This window comes from Ovis aries, chromosome 13 (assembly GCF_016772045.2).
Source record: "Ovis aries strain OAR_USU_Benz2616 breed Rambouillet chromosome 13, ARS-UI_Ramb_v3.0, whole genome shotgun sequence".
Taxonomy (NCBI): Eukaryota; Metazoa; Chordata; class Mammalia; order Artiodactyla; family Bovidae; genus Ovis; species Ovis aries.
The window spans coordinates 32,887,706-32,906,901 of NC_056066.1; the positions used below are offsets into that span (position 1 = coordinate 32,887,706).

Consider the following 19,196-nt stretch of genomic DNA (forward strand, 5'->3'; position numbering starts at 1 on the left):
GGTAATAAGGAGTTCATGATCTGAGCCACAGTCAGCTCCTGGTCTTGTTTTTGTTGACTGTATAGAGCTTCTCCATCTTTGGCTGCATAGCTTTTCTTCCAAGGAGCAGGCGTCTTTTAATTTCATGGCTGCAGTCACCATCTGCAGTGCTTTTGGAGTCCCCAAAATTAAAGTCTCTCACTGTTTCCATTGTTTCTCCATGTAATTGCCATGAAGTGATGGGATTGGATGCCATGATCTTTGTTTTCTGAGTGTTGAGTTTTAAGCCAGCTTTTTCACTCCTCTTTGACTTTCATGAAGAGGTTCTTTAGTTCTTTGCTTTGTGCCACAAGGATGGTGTCATCTGCATATCTGAGGTTATTGATATTTCTCCCAGTAATCTTGATTCCATCTTGTGCTTCATCCAGCCCGGCATTTGCCGTGATATACTGTGTATAGAAGTTAAATAAGCAGGGTGACACTATACAACCTTGACGTACTCCTTTCCCAATTTGGATCCAGTCTGTTGTTCTATGTCTGGTTCTAACCATTGCTTCTTGACCTGCATACAGATTTCTCAGGAAGCAGGCAAGGTGGTCTGGTATTCCCATCTCTTGAAGAATTTTCCACAATTTGGTGTGATCTACACAGCCAAAGGCTTTGGCATAATGAATAAAACAGAAATAGATTTTTTTTGGACGTCTCTTGCTTTTTCTATGCTCCAACGGATGTTGGCAATTTGATCTCTGGTTCCTCTGCTTTTTCTAAATCCAGCTTGAACCTTTGAAGTTCATGGTTCATGTACTGTTGAAGCCTGCCTTGGAGAATTTCTAGCATTACTTTGCTAGCATATAAGATGAGTGCAACTGTGTGGTAGTTTGAGCATTCTTTGGCATTGCCTTTCTTTGGGATTGGAATGAAAACTGACCTTTTCCAGTCCTGTGGCCACTGTTGAGTTTTCCAAATTCGTTGGCATATTGAGTGCAGCATTTTCACAGCATACTGTTTCTGTCCTTTATTGTTCCCATCTTTGCATGAAATGTTCCCTTGGTATCTCTGATTTTCTTGAAGAGATCTCTAGTCTTTCCCATTCTATTGTTTTCCTCTAGTTTCTTGCATTGATCACTGAAGAGGGCTTTCTTATCTTTCTCTGCTATTCTTTGGAACTCTGCATTCAAGTTGTATGTCTTTCCTTTTATCCTTTGCCTTTGACTTCCCTTCTTTTCCCAGCTATTTGTAAGGCCTCCTCAGACAACCATTTTGCCTTTTTGTATTTTTTTTTTTCTTGGAGATGGTCTTGATCCCTGCCTCCTGTACATTGTCACAAACCTCCGTCCATAGTTCTTCAGGCACTCTGTCTATCAGATCTAATCCCTTGAATCTATTTGTCACTTCCACTGTATAATCGTAAGGGATTTGATTTAGGCCATATCTGAATGATTTAGTGGTTTTCCCTACTTCAGTTTAAGTCTGAATTTGGCAATAAGCAGTTCATGATCTGAGCCACAGTTCCCAGTCTTTTGTTTTTTTGCTGACTGTATAGAGCTTCTCCATCTTTGGCTGCAAAGAATATAATCAATCTGATTTCGGTATTGACCATCTGATGATGTCCATGTGTAGAGTCTTCTCTTGTGTTGTTGGAGGAGGGTGTTTGCTATGACCAGTGCGTTCTCTTGGCAAAACTGTCAGCCTTTGCCCTGCTTCATGCTGTACTCCAAGGCCAGATTTACCTGTTACTCCAGGTATCTCTTGACTTCCCACTTTTGCATTCCAGTCCCCTATGATGAAAAGAACATCTTTTTTGGGTGTTAGTTCTAGAAAGTCTTGTAGGTCCTCATAGAACCATTCAGCTTCTTCGGCGTTACTGTTTTGGGCATAGACTTGGATTACTGTGATATTGAATTGTTTGGCTTGGAAATGAACAGAGATCATTCTGTCGTTCTTGAGATTGCACCCTGGTGCTGCATTTTGGACTCTTTTGTTGACTTTGATGGCTACTCCATTTCTTCTAAGGAATATAATGGTCATCTGAATTAAATTTGCCCATTCCAATCCATTTTAGTTCACTGATTCCTAAAATGTCGATGTTCACTCTTGCCATCTCCTGTTTGACCGCTTCTAATTTACCTTGATTCATGACCTAACATTCCGGTTCCTATGCAGTATTGTTCTTTACAGCTTCAGACTTTACTTCCATCACCAGTCACACCCACAACTGGGCACTGTTTTTGCTTTGGCTCCATCTCTTATTCTTTCTGGAGTTATTTCTCCGGTCTTCTCCAGTAGCATATTGGGCACCTACCGACCTGGGGAGTTCATCTTTCAGTGTCGTATCTTTTTTGCCTTTTCATACTGTTCATCAGGTTCTCAAGGCAAGAATACTGAAGTGGTTTGCCATTCCCTTCTCCAGTGGACCATGTTTTGTCAGAACTCTCCACCATGACCCTTCCGTCTTGGGTGGCCCTACAGAGCATGGCTCATAGTTTCATTGAGTTAGACAAGGCTCTGGTCCATGTGATCAATTTGGTTAGTTTTCTGTGACTCTGGTTTTCATTCTTTCTGCCCTCTGATGGATAAGGATCAGAGGCTTAAATGGAAGCTTCCTTTTGGGAGAGACTGACTTTTTCATACTCAGTTATGTTAAAATTCATGGGTCTGTGTTGCGTTTTGCATGAATCTTTTACCTGTGCATATTTTGTAGCATCTTGTAGGTCATTTGGAAAATACCAGTTTATGAAGTTTGCTGAGTTTTCAAATGTTGGCACATTTTATTTTATGATATCAAAGAATCACAAATCAATATTATCATTGTCAAAGTCACTAAATTTTGGAATATTGTCAACCTTACCGTGGCATAAGTGCTGAATTTTCCAAAATTCTGCTTTCTGTTTGACAGCTTTAATTTGTTATTGTCAACATATACTATCATTTATTTTCCTTGAAATGACAGGCTCTCTTCATCCGTTTTTGAGATAATGTCTACCTGCCAAAAGTCAAGTTTAAATAATCACAGTGTATCACAGCCAGTTGTTTTTTTTTTTAGGGAAAAAAAATTGGTTCCATGAAAAAAATGTGACTAATTTCTGCCTGCAACTCAGTCACACAGACCTCAAGGGAACTATCATTCAGTCAGTATTCAAATATCCATTATTTATCCTGAGGTATACATTCCACAGTTTTTCTGATTTTGAAAATTAAACTCAAAAAGCTTATTTAAAGTGGAAGTATATTTGAAGTGGAAGTATATTTTAGCATTTTTCAGAGAGGTTAGTAGATACTATCTAAATAAATATAAGATTGAATATAAAATAAATTTAGAAATGAAAATAAATCCTTCCAAAATATGTTGCTCATTGAAAGAAAAATGTGCTCAGAGTGAAGCACAAAGCAAAATCCGGCTCAGTCTTAAAAGAGAGCTCTGAAAAACGATTTAGAAAAATTAAACACAAAGGCATATCAAAGGAATATGAGAATATCCATTTCCATAGAGAAAGTAGATAGTTTCAACTAAGGGGGATCACTAACATCTTTAAAATGATAAAGACCTATGCATCAACTCAGTGAAAACCTAATCATTAGAAATAGTTCAAGTAAGGAGTATGACTATTAGCAAAACAGGAAATAAAAGGAAAAATAGAGACTCCATGGGAGTAAACTTTATTTTACTTTTCAAGGTCAGGTAGATGTAAAAAGTTGTAAAATAACAAAGTAGGTGTAATTGATAGATACTGAATTCTACATTCTGCAAATGGAGAATAAACCTTCTTAGGAGTGTCTATAAAGTTTTCACAAAACATGCCATATGTTTGGCTGTAAGGTAAGCCTTAAATTCCTTTGGAAGAGATATTTGATGTTCATTTTAGCCTGCCAGCAATTACATCACCTAGGTAAATATTTTTACCTCTAGATTAGGGATTGAAAGAGAAATGAGGCCTTTCCTTTGCACATTTCTGTGCTCAGAATTTTGATAGAGTATGTGTGTTGATTTTATAATTTAGAAAAGTTTTTGAATGCCTCACTTTAGTAACCTTAGTGATGATCATTCAGCATGGAATTTAGAATGTACCTACTGCCTAGTCCTTACCTAGTGCAGCCTCATTAGGGGAAGGGTGGTAACTAAGACATATAAAATAATCTACAGTGAATTAGGTAAGATAATCCTGTTTGTCTACTTTTTGAGTGTGAATAAGAATTCTTGCCAAATGTAGCATTCCGTTCATATGATTTTGAATTAGTGTCCTTGGTCACAGATGTGCTTGCTAGATTACTCCCATGTGAACATGATTAGATGGGTAGTTATTCTGATAATCTGTATCTCTAATTTACTTCATTTGCTTTGGGGATATAAAATGATTGTAGTTTCCATTTGAATTATATCTCCAGTAAAAACAATAAGAATGTCAGTAATGAGTATAAATTGTGGACCACATTGATATCAGTGAAGTAGATTTTAATTTTTTAAGTTTGGTTGGAAAAATAGGATATGGAGTTCTCATTGGCCATCTTTTCATCACAGAAAGAATTGGTTGTCTTCTTGGGCCGTTTTGCAGGGTTCATCTTTACTTTTCACCAAAACCCAAGGAAGTAGCACAAGTTGGGTAAGTATTTCTTTTCTTTGGAGGCTTTACACATTTGAATTATGTGGACAGTATTGCACTTGAATTTCATAAGGTAGTCCAGAGTCCTTAACTACCACTCATGTGCAAATAAATGAGGCTTTCTTAGTTAAAGACGCATTTTCACTTATAAGAGAAACAAAAGGGCCACTTAGAAAAGTTGACTTGTATTGTTAAAATCCTGACTTTGCTCTTTTAGGTATTTAGTTAGAAAATAAGCTGTCATGTGGCAAGCCCCACCTTGATATGTGACCTGACACTTGGATACTAGTCAGGTTTCCATGTCTATATATGATATCAGCCCCGCTTTCAGAAGAAAATAAAATGTTACTATTACTTGTGGAACTTTGAAGTTGTTTGTATATTTGAGTGTTTACTACTGTTAATTCTTGGTTATTTATAATACAAATACCAAAAATTATAATTTGTGACATACCATAATAGGTTAACACTTTTTGAATCCTGAAAATGTATGAGATACTGTTCTAAGTATAGAGGATGGAAAAAAAAAAAGTATAGAGGATGGGGTGTGTGTGTGTATGTATATATCTGTATTATTCTCTTACCTTTGGGGGAATACTGTTTGTCATCCCCTCTCCCTCTGTTGGAGATGAGAAAATGAGGTGTGAAACAGTTCAGTGACTCGCTCAAAGTTTTAGAGCTACGTAAGTGACAGATCTGTGTACCATTTTGGCTCCAGAGTCCATGCTCTGGATATGTCCAAAAAGATTTAAAAATGAAATTAAGCTAATATCTTCCGTCTGCTTTATATCCTACCTTAATGAATATTTCTTAAAATTACTCAGTTACTTTAAAATGACTAGGATCTGTTGGCCTTATCTTTGACAAAAGAGAAATCCATTTGTAAAATCAAAGCAAATCTTTAGTCACATACCTTTACAGTCATGTAACATTGTTCAGAGCATGCTAGTCCTCAAGTACCATGATGTGGTAACCTCCAAAACTGTTGGGTTGAGTGTAGATAGGAACTTTCTGGAATATTTCTTCTCTTTTGTTTCTCTGAGGCTTTGATTTGCTCTCTGGTCTGCCAGTACAGTGGAACTGACCTGTGATACGCTTATCCACATTAAAGGATTGAAATTTTTATTTGACTTGTCTTAAAGTAAATTGATAATTATTTTTCCTTTGTCACCTGAGGTGAAGCATATGGTACTTTTTTGTTATATTAACGCATTTCTAGAAGACGATGCATTTATTTATTCTTCCTACTTGTGGCTCAACTTTTATTTGAAATTGAGTGAAGAAAGTGAATGAAAGCAATGGAGAAGCAATTAGAGATTAATAAAAAATTCCTGAAGAAAGTTGGATAACGATCATTTATTTGATAATTACCAATCCCTAAAGATTGCAAGTTGTAGTATATACAGATAAAACAAGTACATAGATCACTGTGGTAAGTGAGGCATCATTGAGGTAGGCAGATACGTCCGTGCTGCTAATTTGCTTCAGTCGGATCTGACTCTTTGCAGCCCTGTGGACTGTAGCTCGCCAAACTCCTCTGTCCATGGGATTTTCTAGGTGAGACTACTGGAGTGGGTAGCTGTTTTCCTTTTTTGAGGGATCTTCCCCACACAAGGATCAAACCTATGTCTCTTATGTCTCCTGCACTGGCAGGCAGGTTCTTCACCCCTGGCGCCACTGTGACTTAAAGAAAATGATTTTTTTTTTCTAATTAGGGGATGTTAAGTGAATACCCCAGCACAGAACCATTAGTATAGACTAATGGTTGCATTTTAAGAAGGGCTCTTGAAGACTTTACATAAATCAGAACTCATAATTAAAACTAATGCCAGCGGAGGGCATAGGGTATTTCTGTTCATCATCTCAAGTTGGGTTACTGCATTACCATGTGATAATAGCAGAAACATCGTGTAAAATTCACTGAGCTCACCAATTTTGAAATTGTGAAATTCTTAATAGCGTTTTAACTTTAGAGATTCAGTATTTGAGTTTTCGCCTTTAAATGAAATTTTGTTAATATATTGTCAGTAATATATTACGATAATCATTTCAGATTGATATAATTCAATAAAACATAGTCACACTGTGTTTTATAGTCTTAAAAACTAAACAGATGTGGGATATGATAAAATGCTTGCTTATGCAGTCAATTCTTAATTTTTATTATATGGCTAACAAAAAAGTCTCAAACCACCTTGCTTTTTCTTCCCATATGTAACACATAATAAGGAAATTGAAACTAATTTAAGTGGCCTAAGTAAAAGCAAATAAAATTATTCAAATTAAAAAATGTGTAAGTATATGTAATATATTTTGGTGTATATAGCACTCATAAATATTAAAAATTGAGGAAATATGCAAGATGCTTTTTAATTAACTGTAATTAGGATTGTTCACAAAGGATTTGACAGACTCCTAGCTTTGTTTCTCTACTCAGTCACCAGCTAGATCTATCACAAATAAAATGTGTCCTGTTTATACAGTGAAATCATGTCTTACCTGAGGCTGGCATGTAAGCCAAAAAGACAAGAATCACCTCCAGTGAAAATTTCCATTGAGTGTAACCTAGGAAGATGCTGTCAGGGGTCAGTCTCTGGCAGAGTCAGTTTTTCCCTTTGCTGTTGGAAGACATTATGTTTCCTTCAGTTGGGCTCAGATGGTTTGTTCCAGGGCCGTGTTGGAGATGTATGATTCCTTACAGATTAGTTTCATACTAAGTGCAAAAACCTCTGCTGATATCTCCTGGAAGAAATAGCCAATTCAGATCTTACACTCACTCCTGGGCATATACGCATTGATGGGATGCTGAGCAAAACCATCCATACTATTTGAGCCTCTGTTTTTAGAAAACCATTCACGCTTTGTATTTATTTTTGATTTCATGGGTAGTTAAGATGGAGCAAATGGAATGTGCACACGCTCCCCGTAAGATAACATCACACCAGTGCACATCATCCAGAATCCAGCCAGCCTCTCCTTCTCCTTTGGGATGGAGAGACATCACTTGTTTCCTGGAAAGTATTAGTTGTCCCATGGGTTGTTAGATCAGTAACTTAAATTATACTTGTCTTTTTCTTACCTCCTTTCACCTTATTTGTTCAGCGGGTCATAGCAACACCCCCACCTCCAGCTCGTCTCCAGACCTCGCCAGGTGTTCCCTGGGTGACAGCCTTGCCTCTGGTAGAGAGCCACAGTCCCTGAGTAAGGGGAAAGCGAGCTGGACGGTAGGGCCTCTCCTCAGAGAGATCTTAGACAGGAACCAGAGTACGTGGCCCTGCCAGCCACAGGGAGGAGGCTCAAGGCTTTGTGAGGAGGGGCTGTACGACTCATCTCTGTTACCCCCCAAGTCTTCCCTTGGTGGGTAACAAGTCTGTTAAGGGAGGACAGGTCTGTTCAAAGTAAGTTGTAAAAAGCATTCATCTCAAAGATAAGCGTGAATTGATAGAATGACAAAGTCAGAAAATGCCCTGAGGTAAATTCTAGGGCTTTTGGAGAATATTTTGGAGACGTAGCCTTGCCTGTGTTGTGTCTGCTTGCAGAGTTGTATTTTTGTCCCGCCTGGTTCCATTGTGGTTTTCTCTTGTATGTCATTTTGCCATTGTGCACTGTAATGACATCGTCATTTTCTTCCCTCTTCCCATCAAGTCATTCTGCCAGCAGGGCTCAGTCTCTGAGCTCCTGCTCTCGCTGCTTTCCTCCTGGAAACTCTCTGTCCGCCGCCGGCCTGCTGTCGCATATGTAAAATCTGATCCTGTTTCCGCTGCCACTGTATGTGTTCTTGTTGCATGTCCCTTGCCACAGCAGTTCTGTTTTCTTTTCCATGAATGCATTGGGGCGATGATTACAGTAGAGAAAAGCAGGACTGGGTTTTGAGGAATAATGGATAGCAAACATGAAATTTTGCTGACCACAGTAGAGCATTTTTATAGCATTCCTTGTCATGTCATTGTATTTGGTTACTGTAACTTATTTGGTTGGTTATTTATATCTTAGCTTATAACTATCTACCAAGCATGTCATGATGACAAGTTAAACTGTATTAAATTTTTATCATTTTGTTAAATGTATCCATTTAAGTTTTATAACTTTGGAAATACATCAGATTTGCTCAGAAAGTTATCTGTGCCCATCATAGCTTTGTGATTTAATTACAGTGATTTTTAAATTACAATGTGAATTAATTTTAATGTTTTTTTTGAATGACAAAAGGTATAAGAAGGCAGAGGCTCTGTGGAATTTTAAAAATTGGTTTTGTGATTTTCTTAATTGTTCTACTAGTTCCATGAAATAGTCTGAATTTTGTTTTGATTCCACTAATAAATCCCATATAATACCTTGAGTTTTGTTTAGTTATGTCACCTATAGTATTTAAGACCAACTGAAAAGATGTAGTAAAAGGAAACAGATGAGTTGAAGCATTTATTAAAAGTGAAATTACAAATGTTGTCACTGATGCTATGAATAGTGAATAAGTTATCACAAGGTTGGTGGGTAAGATTCATTTCTGATGACAAATAGAATTTGAAAATATTTTAGCAAGTGAGATTTTCTATAACAAATCTTTATGAACTTGAAGACTACAATTCATCAGCCTGTACGGATTTTTTAAACCCCCAAATCCTACAGTAACATAGGAATGCTATTTTCTATTCTCAGTTAATAGATGAAACAGAAATTTAAGTTAATGATGGCAATATATAGAGTAGGTCTGTATTTAACATACATTTTTCTGCTGCTTACTAACCTTTTCCTTATCTGGTTAACAAAATATAATAGCCAACTAAGTGCTGCTTCTTCTTAAACCACCCATGTTCACTGTCTTCCTGATCTGTTCACCTTTCCTTTGTCAATTGCTGAGGCTTTAGAGAATCCGGCTCCAGCTTTTATTTCCAATAAAGGCTGAATAAAAGAACATGGGGCTCAGGATTTTGTTTTTACAAGTTATTGTTAGTTGTTGACAACATGAAGAGTCAATAAGGAAATAACCTTTGAAAGTACAGAATCAGGTTTAGAGAATGTTTATTCGGTAGAAAAGAACTTGGTTATCTGCCAGATGTTATTTATATGTATATAAGAATATGACCTTTTGAACATGTCATTTTACATAATTATGGATAGTTTAGAATAAATTCAAAAAAATAGAATTGCTCAGCCACAGTGTACATGTGTTTATAAATTTGAAAATATAGTATTAGCAATTTTTCCTCTCCAGGAATTCTGGTTTATAGCCCAGTTGAAAATGAGGGCCTATTACTCTCTAGCCTCACCAGTGTAATTTTTCATCAAACTTTTTGTTGTTGTTTTTATACTAATGGGTGAAAAAAGATTTTAGCGTGGCTTTACTTTGTATTTTTCTTAAAATGATGGAGGTTGAGCCATTTTGTTTCCTTTTAAATGAACTGTATGTAATCATGTCTTACAAACATTTTTCAATTTCAAGTAGGAATTGTTATTTTATGATATAAAAAGAGAAGAATTTGAGGTAACCCTCCGTTTCATTTATTGTTAATAATACAAAATTGGTCTTAATTCTTCTTGGATACATGTATGTACATGAGTATAACAAAGGTTTTTCCTTTTTTCCGAAACGAAGTTTGGGAGTAATCAGTCCAAACCAGAGTTCACGGTGGACCTTAAGGGAGCGACCATCGAGATGGCTTCAAAGGATAAATCCAGCAAAAAGAATGTATTTGAGGTAATAAATTATTGTCTAAGTATAATCCTTATTCTTAACCATAGTAATTTTATGTTCTGAGTTATTGGGGAAGTTGTCTTTCAGTGTGACTAGTTAAGGCAGTTAGTCATTAAGTCAGTTTGTATTTGACTTAACTTTTAAGTCAAAAAAGCTGGTGTAAAGATCTAGCTTTATTTGCGTAAGTGATTAGATCTCAGACTTTATATTACAAGCCTTTGTTCCAAGTCTTCAATTTCCCTAGCAACAGTAAAAGGTGTGGTTCCCTTTACCCACAAAATCCAATATTAAAAAGTAAGTTAAAGTCTTCCCAGTGTCATTAAAAAGCTCCCCACAGTAACACATACTTATTGCTGCCTAAGAGACCACCCCAAACTCAGTAGCACAAGAAAAGATGCACGTTGTTTGCTCAGTTTGGCCTGCCCGGAGCGGAGTGGTGGTTCTGACCTCACCCAGGTCCGGTCACCAGGCTTCAGTCATCCAGCAGCTTGAGTAGGGCTGAACAGTCTAGTTACCCTCTCTGGGCTCAGTGCTCACTGCTGGCTGGGCTCCTTCTCACTGGCTCTCTCCTTGTTCATTGGAGCGACTCTAGGCTTCTTCACATTCAGGGCCAGAGTGGGAGCCTCGGGGCTTCTTGAGATCTGGACAAAGAGTCAAACACCAGTGTGCTCTGCGTCTTAAAGCAAGTCAGGTGGCCGGCCGAAAATTCAGGGTCCCCCTGCTGGTGGAGGAGCCGCGGTCACACTGTGTGTGGAGAGCAGAGGGGTGTTCATACCAGCTTTGCAGATGGCCTTCCTTTAGAGTCTCCTGTCTCAGGCCTTTCCTCCTGTTGTCCAGAGGGATTGGAAGAGTTGACGTTTCCCTAGTGGAACCTAAGTGTTTCTGTCCTGTGGATTTTTACTCCTGATGAATCTACCTTCAGTACCAAGGGCTGCTAGTCTCTGCTTGTCAAATGTTTCCTCTCTTCCAAGACTCACAATAGAGATGTTGCAAGTTTATGCATTTAAAATAGCACCTGTTTTATGTAGCTGGAGTTAATATCATCTGTAAATTATTTCCCCACTAGATTATCCAAAAAGAAGAAAAAATTTTCAAGCAGAGACTGCATTTTTTGCTTTAATTTTTTTAGCATGTATCAAAAACTTTTTATTTCATTCATTTTAAAAAATTAAATTATTTATTTTAATTGGAGGCTAATTACTTTACAATATTGTAGTGGTTTTTGCTATACAGTCACATGTATCAGCCATGGGTGTACATGTGTCCCCCATCCTGAACCCCCCTCCCACCTCCTTCCCCATCCCATCCCTCAGGGTTGTCCCAGTGCACCTGCCCTGAGTGCCCTGTCTCAGGCATCGAACCTGGACTGGTGATCTATTTCACACGTTTCAATGCTATTAAGTGAGAACCTCTAACAGAACAGAGTATCTTACGTGCAGTGAATATTCACTATTGATTGATTGCTTGGCCTGCTCTCTAGGAAGAAATTCAGGGAAGGAAGTCACTGTTTCCTGAGGTAGCCTTGTTTCATTCCAGAATGAAGAGGGTCCCATGGCCAAATAAATTGGGGAAATAGTGTGTATTTTATTCTTCTGTTAGAAAACCACAGCGTACCCTGGAGGAACAAAACTCCAAGAAGTCTGGAAGGATAGTCTTGTTCAGATCTCCTCAATCCAGTATTTTCTAAATTAACATCACATAATGAATCCTTTGTTTATTTTTTGAGGGATATCTTTTAAAACATTATTACAGGAGTTGTTTGAGGAATATATCTCAGAATGTTGTTTGAGAAGCATTGCCATATATTCCTCTGGGAAAAGGGAAATCAAACATTCACCAGCCAAAAAATAGAAGGAATGCTCTCTATGGCTAACTCAACATCCTTCTTCAGTTGAACCAAGGATGTCATATGTAAATTTGTTATCACATTCATATAGAATCATACATAGTATCCTTACTTTAGTTCGTTCATGGTTTGATAGCTCAGTAATGTTTCTGTCTAAAGGGGATGTGAAAATTATTGTCTGTGCCCTCTCTTTGTACTAAGTCATTATATTTTCATACTAAGTAGGAAATATTGAAAGTCCAACCCTTCTATATTCCATGTCTACATTTATTTTTTTTAGCCAGAGAGAAAAAATTTCTCAAGTTTATGTAAAACTATCATAGGTTTTATTTCTTTACAAATTATATTTCAATTCTCATTTAAAATGCATAGCCTAGATACTTGAACTTGTTTTTAATGATGACATATATAAGATTTCAGCAAGTTTTGTGGTGTTTGTGTGATAGTTTGGTATCCTAAATTATTAGCTTTTCATTGAGAATGTATTGTGAGAAAAACATCATGTTTTGTAAAATAATTCAGCTGGTATTATTTTATACTGAAATAAAGGATAATGGCATCACTGTGGAATCTGTAACCTTGCATCACCGTTAATAAAATATATGGCATCTCATCTTCTGCTGGTGGTTTAGTAGACTTTGAATTAAATCCATTTACTTGATTGAAAGTACTAACCACATATATATATATTTTTTCCCCTTCTTTAAAGCTGAAAACCCGTCAAGGAACGGAATTGCTGATTCAGTCTGATAATGACACTGTTATCAATGATTGGTTTAAAGTTCTCAGTAGTACTATCAGTAATCAGGTATGTGTTTGACTTAGGGTTTATGTTTTGTTTTTTTTTTGACCTTAGAGCTGTTTAATCTTTCTTCCTTTTTTTTTTGGCTATTTATTGTATGTCTAGTTTCCAATTTATGTGTGAAAAAATACTTTTTAAAAATGCATATTTGACAGTGATCAGTTTAGCAATTCCTGGGCCTGATGGGGCTTTCCCATTGGCTCAGCGGTAAAGAATCCGTTCGCAATGCAGGAGACATAAGACATGCGGGTTTGATTGCTGGGTCAGGAAGCTCCCTTGGAGGAGGGCATGGCAAACCCGCTCCAGTGTTGTTGGCAGGAAATCCTGTGAACAGAGGAGCCTGACGGGCGACAGTCGATGGGGTCGCAAAGAGTTGGACGTGACTCAGCCAGGAGCACATGAGAGGCTGATGAGTGATTTAGCATGCACATTTATAGGATGCTTGCCACCAGTAGATTTCACGTAACTGTCACATGAGGCGTTGGTTCAAAAGCAGTTAGCTCCAGAGGCAGGGCCAGCCGCTATGCCCAGTCTGTTCTATTGTCATCTTGTCATCAACTGGATGTGCTGGAAATCATACCGTTTGGTGGAAACTGGTACTGAGCAAAATGGTGAGATGAATGAAGTCGTCTGGTCATTCGCACTTTGTCCTTCCTAGTACCTTTTCTACTTATAGTACCCTTGTGTTCGTGGTAAATTTCTTCTCTTATGTATTATGCCTAAAAGAACTTCCTATTTATATTCTGAAGCTGAGTTAGTAAGAGCAGTAATAAACACTTGAAGCTGCACTTTCTTAGACTGTATTCCTGCCCCCTCAGCATATGGGGACATGGCTCCTGATTAAGGATCATGTGTCAGTGACAGAAGTGAAAGGAAAGCGGATACTTAGAAGTATAATGATTTTAAGCTCAATGGAGACAGAAGAAAGTAGGGGAATCAGTGGCTTTAGTAGAGATTGAGATGTGTCTCAGAGACTTTGTTGGTAATGCTTCATTATTAACAAGGTTTGTGATCATATCCAAGTGTTGTCTTTCTGTGGGTCTCAGTTTTTCTACTAAAAAAATTGGACTGGATTATCTCAAAGTATCCTTTTATGCTCCCAAATTTTGTGATTCACCCAATTTAGAACACTCAGATTTGAAATCTGAATTTTTTTTTAACTCTTCCACCTCCAACTTTTACTCTTCTAGTAAATTATTCACCAGTCTAGATGTGAATTCTTCCTTTGCAGTCTGTAATACTGTATGAAATTTCTGAACCTTGTCTCTTTTCACTTCTGAAACCATGGACAGGTCTTGAAATGTTTATACTAAGAGTAACCCCCGAACAGTTTTCATTATTTCATCTCACACCATCCCACACCAATCCATTCTTAATGCCACTACAGTATGAAACTTCCTAAGTCACTTTTATAATCCTCTCCTGCTTGGAAACCTGATATGATTCGTATTAAAGTTCAACAGCCTGAGCCCAGTCTGTCTATCCAGATGTACCTTTTCCTCTACCCAGAATGGGCTTTCCGCTCTAGTCACAGTAATCCATTCACTATCCTTTGAAAGCAAGGAATGCTGCTGTTCATTTACCAAACGTGTGAGTGCCTTACGCACCGGGATGTAGCAGCACGCAGCCAGATGTACAGAGCTTACAGTCAAAGGCAGAAGATTACTGAAGACAGACAGCCGAGCTGTTACTATAATGAACGTGTAAAGACTCTGATTAGGTAGAAGATAATGCTAGTGGAGGGATCAAGGGAGGCCTTGCGGAGAAAGTGTTTTTTTAAATTAAGGCCTCCAGGTTCAGGGAATAAGCCAACTGAAAAGGGAGGACTATATTATTGATTATAAAAATTTTATATGTATACTGTTTGCAGAGTAGCAAAAGATACTGAAGGCAAGAGATGGGCAAAACTTCTTCAGGGAAAAATACAAAACTTTATTGAGAGACATTGCCAAATCTTAATTAAATGAGAAGTATATTATGTTCATGGATTAAAAGATTCAGTTATATAAAGATACAGTATTCTTCCAAATGATTTATACATTTTTAGGTTTGAGGTATTTGGATCTCCTTCAGAATCCCAGTAGGTTTTCTGATAGAACTTGACAAGCTTTTTCTAAAATTCATTTAGAAATGCAAAGGGCTAAGGATATGCAAGACACCCTTGCAGAAGACTTGCAGTTTTGTATGTCAGGCCCTGATAAAGCTACCTATCCATAATGGGAGAGATACACAGACCTGTGGAACAGAATAAAGAAGCTGGAGACAGACCCACATACCTTTCAGTGTGCCAAGACAGGGCATGTGCTGGTCAGCTGGAGGCCCAAGGAGAAGCCGGAGCTTTTCTTTACACTGTGCACAGAAATGGATTCTTGGTGGAGTAAGGATCTCAGTGAAAGGCAGAGCAGTGTTTTCAGTTTTGAGAACTCAGTCTTCTTTTTAACTTGGAAAAGTAAACTTAGGCTTAAATGAGTTCTAGGGTCTGGGAGTAATGAACTGTTGACGCAACGTGCAGTTTTAAAAGACTGTTGCTGTGGAACAGTTAAGGTGCCACTGCAGGTAAGCTTTGTCTGTCCTGTTATCACCAGTGTAGCCTCATCCTGATCTGTCACTGCAGGTTGTAGCCTGACCTTCTAATGGTTATTATTGCCACTTGATCAAACGATTATTACTGTCACTTGAGGCAAGATAGTGTCACTATTAGTACAAACCCATTATCCTTGTGAATTATCAGTAATTTTTTTCTTTATTGAAATTCAGAATTAATGCCATCAATGGGGGATAAAAAGTATTTTTTATAATATTTATCAAATATCTAAGTCATGGATTCTGTATATTAAATTGTTCCTTAAAGTCATTTGGAAGAGTTGATCACTGATCATTCTGAGAATTGCATCTAAAGTAATCGTAAAAGTAATATGTGTTTGGAAAATCTCTACCTAACAGACAGTAGAACCCGATGAAGCAATTGAAGAGGAGATACCAGATTCACCAGGAATAGAAAAGCATGATAAAGAAAAGGACCAGAAGGAGCCGAAGAAATTGCGTTGTAAGTTTTTCTTTCCCAGTTTTGCTAGTGGTTTGAGTGAGCTTATTAGCTCACTCTTAGCTCTTCAAAGTTTTAAAGTAAATAAGCAAATGCTGGGTGGAATCACCGTGTTACAGGAGTTGTAAGAGTCAGTAGTTGCAGCCTCAGTGTTTCAGTGTTCCCTGTCTTCATTTACTCACTGTAATTTTTCACCCTAATCATATGTACCCCGATGGCAGCATATATTGCATTACCTTTTCAAGAGAAGAAAAAAATGCACACAACAGAATGCACTTACGTTGAGGTCTCTAGGAAGCTGAATTTTATGAACTGAAAAATATGTAATTACTGTTTAAGATCCTTACACGTTAAGAAGTCAAAAGTTAGGGGATATGTACCATAGATCCAACACCAGGCAGCCGCCTCTGACTCATAGGTGTCTGTGCAGGTAGGTGCGTGAATTTAACCTCCAGACAACAGAGTGAGCCAGCAGTTTCAGGGATTGCATTTTCTAAAGCAGGCCTCTTGTAAATTACGTAGTTTAAACAGGCCGTTAGCCATGACTCTGAACTTTGTTAAATCTATTTGAACAAATCCACATTTAACTCAGAACTTTTGGTCTTCACAGTAACTGAAGGAGTAGAAAAATCAATTCTTTTGTTCTTTTACATTCTAATTGTTCAGGCCTATTACTGACACTGTCACCGTATAACAGTGTAAACACATGAAAATTTTGTTTTAATCCTTTCCTCACATATTGTTTATGCTCTTAGCTTTCTTCACATATAGTTATTTTCAAGAAGTTTACTTTTCAAATTTGTGTTATGGTAATCAAAAAAGAAATCAGGACTATAAGAAATGTAGAACATTTTCCAGGTGATCCCATCCTTAGCTCAGGGTAGGGATACTTACGATGAGTCTGAGTTCAGCTTGAAGCACAAATAATGGTGATGGATATGTATATACATACATGTGTGTACATATGCGTACATCTTATGTATACATACACAACCCCCAGCTCCCCATTCAGTAAGGATAGGGAAGGTTGGAGGCTTTGTTTATGTTTTATAGGATGGTTTCTTTACTTTTTGCTCTTCATTTTATGCTCTAAAACTGGGGGATAGTCTAAGACTATACGTAGTATCATTTATTAAATAATGAGTATATATTAGAATAACTTACAGATGTCTTGACACACGTACCAAAGAAGGCATTGTTTGTGGCCAGTGTTTAGTGATAGAAATGGAATGTTTTGTGTGGTGTATTACTTTGAAATTGGGTCTGTGTTAATTTAATTCTTCATGAGTTACTCTTAAACCATATTAAATTTAGAATAGTTGATTTACTGTGATTTTTATATATGAGATTAATATATTTTGAATGCTAGGTGGAAAAATTTTTATCAAAAAAGCCTTTTTCTTATGAAATGCTTAATATCTATCTGTCTTAAGCCACAAAAGTATCTAGCATAGATTCTTCAGAACAGAAAAAAACCAAGAAAAACTTGAAGAAGTTTCTTACACGACGCCCCACTTTGCAAGCTGTTCGTGAAAAAGGTTATATTAAAGGTAGGTAGAAGTGATGTTTATAGCAATGAACTTTGGCCAGAATCAGAAATAAGACATTTTACATTGATAGCTGAGTAATTTCGAAACAGTAAAAATGTTTTCATTCGTTATTCATTAAGTTATCAGTTCAGTGATTGCAATACATTTGAGTAATTAAAATTGATTTTTAAATGCATGTGAGTTTAAAGCATTGAACAGACATAAATACCAAATTCAGTTTTTAGAAACCCTGCACCAGAGGAACTACACAGATGTGATGGGTTGGGTGGCAAACTTTCAAAGTGACAATTAAGATATTTAGTTTTGAGATACACAGATCAGAAGAAATATTGAATAGTCACTAACAGTAGAAAAAAAGAAAGATAATGAACAATTTTATTCTTGATTGTTTGCCTTCAGTTCTCATTTAAGGTAGTTACAAAATTAGTATCAAGTGTTTTTTCCTAACTAATTTTTATATTTTCTTCAAGTGTAAGAGTCAGAATTCACTAATAAGATCTTTTAATATTCTTTAAAATAACATGTGCTGTGTATACCTTTAATTCTTAAAAGTGTGTTTAATTTCAAAGGTAGAATTTTCTAATACCTAACTCAAAAAACATTTGTTCATCAGTAAAAAAATATAATAAAAGGTAACATAATATATATATTATGCCTCTCTTTTGTGAAGATTCTAACAGAGGCTATTGTTGGGACATCTGTTTGCAAAGCATCTAAACTAAAATATACAAATAAGTTTCAGTAAACATTACTTTGTGTAAAATGGATAACTAAAGAGAACCACTGTAGAGCGCAGGGAACTCTACTTGATGCTCTATCGTGGCCTATAGGGGAAAAGAATCTAAAAAGAGTGAATATATGTATGTGTAACTGCGTCATTTTGCTGTATACCTGAAATTAACACAACCTTGTAAATCAACTACAGTCCAGTGAAAATGTTTAAAAGCAAAGCATTTGCTGGGGAAAAAAGAAACTTCTATAAAGATGAGATACAGGCAAGATAACTTAAAATAATGATGAGTTCCACGAAGAATTGAACACAGTGATAAAATAGAGTGACTAGAATTGGGTTACCTTAGGTAGCGTAGTCCAGAGAAGGCAATGGCACCCCACTCCAGTACTCTTGCCTGGAAAATCCTATGAATGAAGGAGCCTGGTAGGCTGCAGTCCATGGGGTCGCTAAGAGTTGGATACGACTGAGCGACTTCCCTTTCACTTTTCACTTTCATGCATTGGAGAAGGAAATGGCAACCCACTCCAGTGTTCTTGCCTGGAGAATCCCAGAGACGGGGGAGCCTGGTGGGCTGCCGTCTCTGGGGTCACACAGAGTCGGACACGACTGAAGTGACTTAGCAGTAGCAGTAGCAGTAGGTAGCATAGTCAGAGGGTTGTTTTTTTTTTTCCCCCGATATTTATTTGGCTGCTCTGGGACTTTGTTGTGGCACATGGGATCTTCAGTTGCAACATGTGAACTCTTAGCTGCAGCTTGGGAAGTCTTATTTGCAGCATGTGAGCTCTAGTTCCCCAGCCATGGATTGAACCTGGGCCCCCTCGTTGGAAGCATGGAGTCTTAGCCACTGGATCACCAGTAAAGTCCCAAAGAAGGTTCGTCTCAGGAGGTGACATATTAGCTGAGACCAGGAGTGATGAGAAGGAGCTCCATTTGGGGGGCAAGATTGATCCTGT

At 37.4% G+C, this 19,196-nt stretch overlaps 1 protein-coding gene across 39 annotated transcripts in view; it reads left to right on the forward strand.

Moving 5' to 3' along the window:
- ARHGAP12 (Rho GTPase activating protein 12) overlaps positions 1–19,196 on the forward strand; it is a 117,217-nt gene that overhangs the window by 91,572 nt on the left and 6,449 nt on the right. For all 39 annotated transcript variants that reach the window (XM_060397396.1, XM_060397400.1, XM_060397397.1 and 36 more), the window contains 5 exons: positions 4,496–4,577; positions 10,171–10,272; positions 12,825–12,923; positions 15,861–15,963; positions 17,394–17,510. In XM_060397396.1, coding sequence (XP_060253379.1) covers positions 4,496–4,577; positions 10,171–10,272; positions 12,825–12,923; positions 15,861–15,963; positions 17,394–17,510 — 503 coding nt within the window. The remainder of the gene's footprint in view (positions 1–4,495; positions 4,578–10,170; positions 10,273–12,824; positions 12,924–15,860; positions 15,964–17,393; positions 17,511–19,196) is intronic.